Genomic DNA, 12,245 nt, shown 5'->3' on the forward strand with positions numbered 1-12,245 from the left:
AAATAAATAAATGTTAAAGAAAAATTCTCTCTCCCTCTCTCTCTCTCTGTCCCCCTCTCTCTCTCACTGTCTCTTAAAAAAAAAAAAAGAAACTTGACTACATTAGGGTTTCTAAAACATAATAACGATAATATTATTGTTTTTACAACAATATTGTTTTTCTGTTTGAATATGATACCACTGATAGTAATTGCTATCTCTGCGCACACTGTAGCTGAAAAGACTTGTGTACAGTCAATAGTTCCATTCAGTGTCCATGGCAAGATATTTTTATAGCTAAGAACTCTGAAACTTTTTCTCAAGTTGTAAATAATTCTGAATTTACATTAAAGAATGAAAAATAATGATTAGATTAAGTATCTAAACTCAGACGTAGTTGTCTCTTCTGAAAAGTTAAACTGATCTTTTTACAATATTGCTTGCTTGTTTTGGAAATTAACATTTTATACCAGAATAAGGGGGATGTGTGATTATTAAACACATTGAAAGTACCTTTAAGTTCTTTGTGTACTGTTTTACAATAACACAAGCACAGTCATACTGACAACTATCTATATCCTAATGATTTTCAAATTAGGAAAGCTTTTTGTTCACCTAGCTTTGGAATAGCATGATGTACACTAATTGCTAACTTTGTTGCATTATTTTTTAAAGATCAAATGGGCACAGTGGTAATTTTCATTAATCTCATACAGAGCAGCTAATTAAAATTTCCATTATTATCCATCCATTATCTAGTTGTATCCTTTGTTCAGTATCAGAACAGGGTTTTAATAATAAGCCATTCTTGTGTTACAGCCCTATAAAGTATGGTGAGATTTAGTTTAATCTGTTGTACTGTTTGTTTTTAGGTGATTTCTTGAATATTATGCTGCACCATATTGATTATGCTGAGGATACATCGACACTTTGACATTCTGTAATAGAGATTTCAGAATTAAATACTTGTTGCTTCAATTTTTTTAATTCAGGATTGGGGGAAAGTAGCATATAGTGGATAAAAGAATGACCTGCAGATCAGAGTGCATGTGTTTTAGTCTTGCCACCTCATCACACTTGGTGATGATATGAATTCTTTATTATTATAATGCAATATTAGAAGAGCTGATCTTCAAGGGCCAGTCTGGCCTTAATGTGCAATCATGTTTTCATAATTTCCCAATATGGACTTCTGTTAAAACTCTAAAGTCTTTCTAAACTTATAATGACAGAGTATCCTAAATTGTATAATTTAAACAAGTTTCTAAGTCTTCGTGGTGGTGGTAAGGATAAACTCCAAGGTAATGGGCTGGCCCAATTCTCCATAAACACTGTCTCAAATGTGACCATATGCCCTAATTAAATCAACCCAATAGATAGTCAGTTAGAAAAAAGGAACTGACATTTTCTGTGTCTGTGAGAGTGTATGTATGTACACACAGACACACACACACACACACACACACACAGACAAACACACAAAATGCCTGTCTTAATCCTCATAGTAAACCTGAGTGGTAGGTATTTCTTTACCCTTTGTCATGGTTGAGCTAATTGGGTTATAGAGATCAGTTAATAATGTTCCTGGAGATTGCCAGAAGATAAATGATTAGAACCATGAATCAAACAAGGTGGTAAAGTCTAAGTTGTCCACAGCTCACAGTGTCGCCGTTTACGTGTTCTGTACTCAGCGTTTCTGAATATATTCTAACTGCAAGTTTCAGAACCTATAATATTCTGAAGGAAACCTAAACTAAGCTTAGATGCTCCAGCATGTTGAAACTCATCATTCATTCACCTATCTCCCTCCTTCCCTCCGTCCGTCCCTCCGTCCGACCGTCCGTCCCTCCCTCCCTCCCTTCCTCCCTTCCTTCCTTCCAGGAAATATGTATTGGATGCTTACTGTGTGACAAACACTTTGTTGGGATCTCAGGATAGAGTGATAAACAAGGCAGACAATATTCCTACCTCATAGAACTCATGTTCTTTTGTGGAAGACCCATTAAACAGCTTGATAACTAAACAAGATAAACTTACATTAAGCTAGTACTGTCAATGAGATCTAAAATGTTGTAATGATACTAGAATGTGGAGGGGAGATTTAAAAGATGTGAGCCAGCAGTGGAAAGGTTGAGCTGGATTTTTCAGGCAGAGAAAATGGCAAAGAACAAAAGAAGAAGCTCTATATACAAGCCTGGTTCTACTGTAGGATCAATAGGGATCTTTTAAACCTATTGATTAAGAAAGTAAGTTTGAGGATTGTATGAAATTGATATGAGACTGTAGACTGGCAAAATTTTAACTTCTTGTAGTTTTCAGACTGGTGCATGCAGTGAATATTTCCATTCATTGTTGTGAAAAGTGAGTTGGTTGAGCAAAAATATTATTTCAGAATTATGATACAAATGTCTACTTGCTGTTGTTACTTGTTGAATAAGAGATGGGTAGATAAATTGCAGGAATGTAGACATGATTTCAAAGTGATGCTTTTACTATGCCATCTGTGTGGTGATTCATCCATAAACTTCTTGAACATCTACTGTATCTGTTAACAAAAAAAAAAAAAGGGGGGGGCGGTGCTTGGGATGTAGCTCAAGTCGTAGCACACTTGCCTGGCATGCGCAGGGCACTGGGTTCGATCCTCAGCACCATATTTAAAAAAAAAAAAAAAGGTGCTGTGTCCACCGAAAACTAAAAAATAAATATTAAAAATTCTCTGTCTCTCTCTCTCTCAAAAAAAAAGTCTAGTCAGTGATTATTTCACAAAGTATGGGAGTTAGAGTGTGAAACTATATTTCTTCTTCTGTAATTGTTATTAGTAAAACCAAGAATAGCACATTTTTGTTAAGGCTCACTAAATTCAGGCACTCTGTTAGGCACTTGGCTTACATGGTGTTTCCAGTGTGGTAGAGATAGACACACATGATAGCTTCTACTGGAATATGTTAGATACTATAATAGTGAATATAGCCACAGTACTATAAGCAAATAGAGTTTCTTTATATGCTGTAAGCCTTTTTCAGACTTTTAACATTTATTATTTAATGGAATTTATTAAAATTCAAAAATTAAAAATTATTTATAATTTCTATACCGTGGAGGTATTTCTTAAAAAGTCAAATAGTATGAAACTCTAGGGAACCAATTTCTCATTATTAACACATTATTCTTTTAAAAAAATCGATGTACTCTAATGATATAACTTCTACCCAGTGGGGGTAATTGGCTTGGATACTCAGTATAAACTTAGGGTAATTAGTATGAACTTGGTAAAAGGGAATCTAGCTAGAGTCTTAATTCAGGAGAATACATTTATAGCATAGGAAAGTAACAGTTATGACTGGGTATGTCTAGAATGTGAACCTATGAGTTATTAGTCTAGTGAATGTGTTGATGGTGTTTCTCTCCTAGTCTTTTCCCTGAACTACTTATATAGTTATAGCAAGGTGATGAAGCTAAGGAATTGTGATGAGATAATGAGTTCTGGAAGTAACCCCATGTATATTAGAAATTAAGCTAAAAACTAGTAGCTATCAGATAAATGTATTTAATGACTTCTTAAAATTAATCTGCAACCTGGGAGTAACAGGAAGGAATACCTTGGAATTAGTGAATGCTTTACACTGATTTAATTATTTAACATTCTAATTGGAGATTATATTGTTTTCCATTTAATAAGTGTTTTCACTTGGTTTTTGAGATGTGATATTCTGATATATCTTTCAGTTTGTTTTACATATTTTTTGAAATTGAATATGAATATCTTAACTAGGAAAATTAATATGATGATTTTTTAGTGTTCATTCTTTGGGTTAAAAGAACTGGGTAATCTTAATCCTAATGCCTGAATTTTAAGTTTAGACATAAGTGAAACTTCATATAATTTAGGTCCATATTCTCTTTATGTCATGAGCACCAGCAGTGGAATTTTCTTTTAAATGATGATGAGGAGGATGTTGCAATATATACAATACAATTTTACCCCTCAGTTCTTTAAACACTTCTGCTTACAGAGATCAAGTATGTTTAAGTGCCTAGTACTGCAAACATTTTAGATGGTAAAATATTTATAGATTTATATATTCTATGCATTGTTTACTTTTAAGTGTTTAAAATATAACTTGTTTGTTTACAGTTGTCTCTCTTTTTTAATAGGGTGGTCTGAAAAACAGCAAGCATGAATGTACCCTGTCTTCACAAGAATATGTTCATGAATTACGATCTGGTATTTCAGATGAGAAACTTCTTAACTGCCTAGAATCCCTGAGGGTTTCTTTAACCAGCAATCCTGTCAGGTAGATGGTTCTTATGATTTTGGTATGATTCATACAATTCATGCTATATGTTATTGTTTGGGGAATATAATCAGTTATATTAACCTCAAGATTTTGCTCTGATATTAACTAATACAATAGCAATGTCTGAGCATTAATTTGTAAACAGTTAAAAATATATCTAGTTAATCTGTCTTTAATAATGTGTGATTTTTAAGGGTACATATATTACTTGAATATTTAGTTATTCTTTATTGTATAAAACAGAGATAGAAATTAAATATCCACATTTACATGGAAAGCTATTTGTGTATCCAGATAATGATTGTAACATATTTATTTATAAAACAAGTATATTTAGCTCTAGAATTTTATTCACTTTAAACCTGAGAGTTATATATAATTTCATATACTTTAACAATTTTACATATACTATTCACATATTTCTATAATTTTGAGATAGAAATGAAATTATTTTAACCAATAGAAGAAATGAGACAGAAAATATTAACAAACTATTTAAAACTTTACACATTTAGGCTATTACATAGCTCAAAATTATTTTTAAGGAACAGGGTACTTACCAGTGATGGATTGTAGAAACTATTATTCCTTTATTAACCATATAAAGCCTTTAAATTAATATCCAAATTAAAATGTATATAAAGAAAAATATATTGCATTGTAACATTGCAACACTTAAAGATCTGCTTACACAGTTGCTGGAATCTTGAGTTAAGAATTTACTAGATAAGAGTATACAAAAACATGATTTTATTCATGTTTTTCTTAATATTCAATAGGCTCAAGTCTTGTACCATTTTGATCTGTACACAGAGCCTTGAAAATAATTTAGAGCTCATTCATTCAGTTTGGATATATTTATAAATTCAGATATATCAGTAATTAAAATATTAGTGCATTTTGCAAAATAATTGGAAAAAATTTATGACAAAATTTAAAAGACTGTGATAAAATATGCATTTTTTGGAGTATGATATTTGTTCATAGGTGCCTATTTTGCTCTTTCTTTCATAATGCTTTTAGTAAATGATTTGAGCAACTGGTGTGAGTGGAGAACAGTAACCACCATGTACCCCCACTCCTACCCAATATACCTGTAGCACCCTATGTTAGCACTCAGCACTTAGGTGCTCCATAATTTTCTATTGAACAGTAGATTGATTGAGTAAATAATTTTAATAAGTGACTATGGAAGTTGTGACATTCAGAAATAAATGGGGAAATTATTGAAATTCATTTTTTATAAAAAGAATCAGGAAAGCTTGAAATTATGTGTGCATCTTTTAAAATGCAGAACAATAAGGAGCCTCATATCCCCAAAGGGTTAATAAATCAAGCAGGTGCCTGGCAGGCCCTGATTGGCTTGAGGCAGCTGCATTCCAGTAGTTGGTTGGCTCTGAAAGTAGTGTGGTGTGGCTGTGTTGTACATTCCATTGTTGCCCCAGGTAGATCTCCTAGGCAGCCTGTGGAGCAGCCCTGACAAGAGACAAACTGTACCTCCTCTCCTGCTGAAGCTATCTTTAAGATAAAAGTGAGTGTGTTTGGGGGTTATGGCAGTATCTCTGCTTTGGATGGGACCAGTGGAGGTAATGGCCAACAGTCTGAGGGAGGCCTAGCACCTGCTACTTAGATCCTAAGATCCAGGGTCTTAACCCAGAACATTTTACCTTGTTATTTTAACTTGTTGACAATATGTTAAAGATTAGGGGATTCAAGGTTTCCCATATCTCCATTGTGGGGACAATCAGATGGGCAGTGGGGCTCCAAACTGTATTTTTTACAAAGTTGATGATATGAACTCAATGCAAGTTGAGGCCAGGTAGTGCTTGGCTCACATAAAGCCAAGCAGGGGATTACTGAACTGCTAGTAGGAATATATGCCAAAGTGTTCAGTGTCCTCAAATCATCTGTGGAAGGAAAGAGTTTAAGGTATTGAAATTCCTAGTCCTAGAGGGCATGAACCAGTTCATCATATATATTTTGGAGACCATCAAGACACATGTGATGGTGGATAAGGCTCTCCATGTGTCCTGGGGAATGTGTGTCCTGGTGCAATTAGAAATGGATGATGCCGCTGGGTGTAGTAGCACATGCCTGTAATCCCAGTGACTCAGGAGGCAGAAGCAAGAGGATTGGGATTTCCAGATCAGTGTCAGCAATTTAAGGAAGCCCTAAGCAACTCATGGAGACACTGTGTCAAAATAAAAAAAAATCAACAGGTCCAGGGATATGATTTGGTAGTTAGGCAATCCGGTTAAATTCCCAGTTCCCCCATCCTCACCCCCAAAAAAGGATGATGCCAAGGATTACCCCAAAGATTACCTCAATTTCATCCAGAAGAAGGTGCTGCTTTTGATTCACAAGTGTCCTCTGTAAGAAGGGAAGAAGAGCTTTAGCAAGCTGCATACTGAGCTCTGCAGCCTGAAGCTTCAAGGTTATCAAGCCTTGATCATCAATCAGGTCAGATTGATCATCTGGCCATTGAGGGTCACATTTATCCCTATGGATCAGGAACATTTTAAATCTGTTGGTTGAAACAGCCAAAATAACTTTTCATTTTCTGAAGACCCTTGCCTCCAGCTGTGAGTAATTTTGACCTGTTGACTTAAAGGGAAGTGGAATTTTTCAAAAAGATCTCAACTGGCATCATTTGTCAACTTTTAAAACTGGTTTGAACTTTTTTATGTTTTTCTAATTATATTTGAAGTTCAGAGGGAGATGTAGATGGATAAATTGGGGCTTTTGCAAGATTTATCAGTAAGATAAAAGAAACACTTGAGGATAGATGAATTTGGGAGATAAAAGCTATGGAAATAGTTGAAATTTATTATTTAATTGTGTGCAAGTTTCTTTCTCTGAAATATCTAATTTAAAAAAAAAACAGAAGTCAGGGATTCAGCTAAGAGAAAAAAATTAACTAATTTTTCATTAGACTTATTTTTCATGTTTGGATAGCTTATTATGGTTATTATTACTTCTTAAACATAGTAATTGATTAATTCGAATGTGTTAAAAATAGTAACTTATGAATCAAATGCTCACTTTGTTTATTGTGAGTTGCTCTTATACCATAGATTCATGTTTTCTTAAATTAAGATTATGCTATAAATACTTTCATTCATAGTATAATTTATTTATTTAAATAAATCATTTATTTAAATAATTTGAATAGATAACATATTACAAACCTGTCATTTAAATTATCAGACATTTTTGAAGACTCTGTCTTCATAAGCATAAGAAATGCTCAACTATAGTTTGTTGAAAAATATTACTGTCCTGGAGAAAAATGGGAGGCAAGGAAGGATACATTTCTTCATCAGAATTGCAGTGCTGAAAGAAATAATCTGAGTGACACTTATCATTTATACAAATGCAGAAACGTAATATCTAAGATTAAGATCTGATGTTTATTCCATAATATAGGTCACTATCTTAATTGTGATTTGATTCAACTGGCCAGTGGATGAATAGCCAGTTTTCTTTTTCCTACTCTAGTTGTATACTTCCAGAACTAGGAAAAAAACAAAAACAAAAACAAAAACAAAAAACAAAAAACGAAGTTGCTTTTGTGCCTGTGAACTGATATATTGAGGTATGTGTACCTGATTATAATGTGGAAAAGCAACCTTTCCCTGTCCTCCCAGGGGAAAAGTCCTCTATGATCCTTTTGGTGTTATTAACTTCACCCTGTTTATTCTTCCTAATGGATTTGTGTGCTTTACTGGGATTCTGCTGTAGGTAAAGGACTGGAAGGGAAGACTAGATAAGGAAGTCTAACTATAATATGAGAGGAAATAACAAGCATTTTTAGGGAGAAAATAATTGCTGCACTGTTTTATGTACATACAATTTGGGACATGGTAGATGTGTCTTAATTTTAAAGATTCATTGTAAACTACCTACCTGGCCTGCATACTTTTCCAATTTTGTTTAGCCTGGAAATGACTTGGCAGACACTTCTCTTCCTCCTTGGTCCTGACCTGTATGTGAGCCAAAATTTGGAGAATAAGAGACATATTCTGGAAAAATACTATGGATGGTTTTGGGCAAGAAAATCTAAGCATGACAAACCTGAAAAACATAATTCATGATTACAATCCATTTATAGTTTTTTTTTCCCTGTGGCTCATAGGCATATGGGATATATAGTTACATATATTGAAGTGGATTCTAAATTAACTGTAAATAAATTTAAAATTATTGTCAAGTCAAATTTATTTAATATTACAGTTTATTGTTACTGTTGTCATAATTATTTTTGATCATTTTATACTTTTACCTACTAAATGTAGCAATATTTTGAGTATAATCTAAGAAATATAAATTCTTTCATTTTGGTAGTTAAATTTTGAACTTATCTGCTGATTTATTGGGGATGATACTACTAGTGATTCAAATGCCATATGAAATATATTTAAATTTGCCATTACATGATAAATTAATTTTTTAACCAATAAGAGTTAATTTTCTTTGGCAATCTCTTAAATTGAATCAGTTCCAGAAATACGACTTAATATTGTATATGGCCTGCTTTTACATATCCCATGGCTATCCTATAAAGAATAACAAAATAAATTTCCCTCATCCAAATAGGACTTGTTCATATGGAGCTTACATTCTAGTAAGGACAATCAGACAATATTTTAAAAAAGGATACCTAAAATGTGATACATGCTGTGGAAGGGATGTTGCTATTTTATGTCAGATGGTCAGCGAAGGCCTCCCTGTTTTTAATGACATTGGGAAGAAGTGTAAAAAAGTGCAGGAATGTGTAAGAGCAAATACTGGAGATGGGAGCATGCTTTGGCATGTTCCAGAAATGTCAAGGAGACTAGAGTATGTAAAGTCATATAATGTAGAGTTTGGAAGCCACTGGAAGAACTGTAGTTTTTATTCTGATAAGAGGAGAGGGAAAGTTACTTTGTAGAGAAATTCTTGAGGTTGAAGAAGATTATCTTTTTTTTTTTTCATTCTTTGGAATTCACCATGAACATAGGCTTTGAATTTACATAGAGCTTGTAGAATTCTGTGCTACAGAATAGAAACTTATTTAACTTTATTAACACAAAATTTCCAAACATGATTTTATTAAAAATTAAAAAAAAACTAACTTTTTATTCCTTGAAAAACCTCCACATGTATCACTACTAGATTGAAATCTACCATAAACCATAAGACTTTGCTCTCTAGCTAACTTCCACTTCAGAAGTCATAATCTCCCATACAGAAACAACAAATAAGCAACCAAACCAACATATCAAACAGCTAATTAATCTTCCTACTGAACAGAAACAAATATGTAAGTGAAGGCAATGGAGCAACAACATAAAAGTCAGAAAAAGTCAAAAGCAATATAAGAATTAATCCAAGAATAAAAATAATTTATATAAGAAAGAAGTTTCACAGAAAATAAAGAAAATTAACAATGGAAATGTAAATCACCTCAGTGTGCAGTGTTTTTTTTAATGCTTTATTTTTATTTATTATTCTTGTACATTACATTAGAATGTATTTTCATGTATTATATATTCATGGAATATAACCTCCAGTTCTTGTGGTTGTGCATGACATGCAGTTACACTGTTCATGTATTCATGTATGAACATAGGAAAGTGATGTCCACTTCATTCTACTGTCTTTCCTATTCTTATCCCTCTTCCCATTTTCCTTTGTCTACTCTAATGAACTTGTATTCTCCACCCCTCATTGTGTGTTAGCATCTGTATATCAGAGAACATATTCAGCCTTTGGTTTTTTGGAGATTAGCTTATTTCACTGGCAAGATAGTCTCCAGTTCCATCGATAATTTTATTCTTCTTTATGGCTGAGTAATATTTCACTGTGTATGTATACCATATTCTCCTGTATCCATTCATCTGTTGAAGGGCACCTAGGTTGGGTCCGTAGCTTAGCTACTGTTAATTGAGCTGCTATAAACATTGATGTGGCCACGTCACTATAGTATGTTGATTTTAAGTCTTTTGGGTATATCCTGAGAAGTGGGATAGTTAAGTCAAATTGTGGTTCCATTCCAAGCTTTCTGAAGAATCTCCATACTGCTTTACAGATTGGCTGCACCAATTTGCAGTCCCACGAGCCATGTATTTAGTGTTATTTATATAACTGTAAAAATTTGCCTGAAATTAAACAGAAATCATTGACTATAATTTTTAAAATTTATATTTTAATGTAAAATTTTTTATTTATATATGACAGAATGCATTACAATTCATGTTGCATATATAGAGTATAAGTTTTCATATCTCTGGTTGTATACATAGTATATTCACACCAATTTTTGTCTTCATACATGTACTTTGGATAGTGATGTCCATCACATTTCACCATCATTAATTACCCCATGCCCCCTCCTTTCCCCTCCAATCCCTCTGTCCTATATAGAGTTCATGTATTCTTCAAATGCTGAATGTTTTCTTTGATATAATGTTTTCTTTGATATAAGGGGGCTGATTTTTAAGAAATTTCTTAGGTATGGTAAATGTAAATGGATAAAATTTATTGTTGGAATTTTAAAACAAAAATTTGATTTTTCACAGTTTAGGTAGCCAGATGTGTGAATCAAGATGCCAGGTAGCTTCCTCCAAATACTTTAGGGAGGATCCTTGTCTGTGTCTTTTCACTTGTGGCAATCCTTGGCTTGTGGCATCATAGCTCCAGTGTGGGCCTCCATCATCAATCACATGGTCTTCTCTATGTGCCTGTGTCACCTTTCTGTCATTTGAAAAAATATTTATTTTTTAGTTGTAGTTGGACACAATATATTTATTTTATTTATTTATTTTTATGTGATGCTGAGGATCGAACCCAGGGTTTTGCAAGTACTAGATGAGCGCTCTACCACTGAGCCACAACCCCAGCCCTATCATTCAGTCTTTTATAAGGACATCATAACTGCATTTAGGGCCTACCATGATACAATATAAATGTTACCTTGATTCTTACCTTAATTATATTTATCCTATTTCTGAATGAAGTCATATTCTGAGGCTCTGGGTGGATACTGTTCAACCCACTGCAATTATGCAAATGAATATTATCCTTAAAAGTATTGACATAACAAAATTAAGCTACATTCTATCTAGGTAATAGCATTAACTAGTTCAAAATAGCTGGAAAAGTATACTTATGTATGTGTGAAATTAATTAATGAAATTTAAAAATTGCCTTATAAAGTAAAATATTCAGTAGTACTAAACTCTTGAGAGGTAGAGTGTTATATGATAGTCAGAGTAGAATACCAGTTCTGAGATCTGAATTCCAGTTCTTGATCACTTGCTCCATGTGTTGACCTTAGTCTAGGCAGTGGATCTCTTTGGGTCTTAGTTTATTCATATGTAAATGAGATTGAAGCCTTCTAGCCTTAAACCTCTAGGTTCTTTATTCTCATTTCCTTAGTTCCAATTCTTTTGTATTAGAATTAGAAGATTAGAATATGAGAATTATTTTGAAGAATGAGAAAACAAGTTTCCCCACAAGGCTAGAAGATTTCCTAGCATTCTATTCTTCTGCTGTATTTATATACATATTATTTAACCCCAGATAATTATAATTTCCTTTAAATATTGAAGAAAGCAGTTTCTAAAATTGTTGATTAACTATTTTTCAAGCTTGATATTAATTTTAACTCAGTCATTTGCCCTCTCATCATCCTTACCACAATTTTTTTTCTTATTTAGCCACTAGTAAAATAAAAAAAAATAAGTATATGTACATACACAGATACACATACTAATAACTTTAGTCATTTTGCAATATAAAATGTGGAGTCATGACTTTCAAATTCATATGGTATTTAATCTCTCCTAATAAAGGCTTTAAAAATAATTTCATTATATTATTTTTACCTAAAGGCAAATATTTAAAATCACTTTTATAAACCATCATCAACTGGCCATATCCCAAATCACTTCCTTACTATACATTCCCATAACATTTATTTTCTAC

The 12,245-nt window shown here is 33.0% G+C and overlaps 2 protein-coding genes across 2 annotated transcripts in view; both read left to right on the forward strand.

The window, feature by feature from the left end:
* The window catches only part of Diaph2 (diaphanous related formin 2), an 821,535-nt gene that overhangs the window by 176,776 nt on the left and 632,514 nt on the right, over window positions 1-12,245 (forward strand). The window contains exon 6 of the mRNA XM_077793878.1: window positions 4,135-4,274. Within this exon, the coding sequence (XP_077650004.1) occupies window positions 4,135-4,274 (140 nt within the window). The remainder of the gene's footprint in view (window positions 1-4,134; window positions 4,275-12,245) is intronic.
* Rpa4 (replication protein A4) lies at window positions 5,828-6,812 on the forward strand. The gene is given in 6 exon segments (XM_077793994.1): window positions 5,828-5,863; window positions 6,097-6,181; window positions 6,184-6,360; window positions 6,544-6,722; window positions 6,725-6,777; window positions 6,779-6,812. Coding segments are annotated over 6 exon segments (564 nt in total).

The sequence above is a fragment of the Urocitellus parryii genome, chromosome X (genome assembly GCF_045843805.1).
Source record: "Urocitellus parryii isolate mUroPar1 chromosome X, mUroPar1.hap1, whole genome shotgun sequence".
Classification (NCBI taxonomy): Eukaryota; Metazoa; Chordata; class Mammalia; order Rodentia; family Sciuridae; genus Urocitellus; species Urocitellus parryii.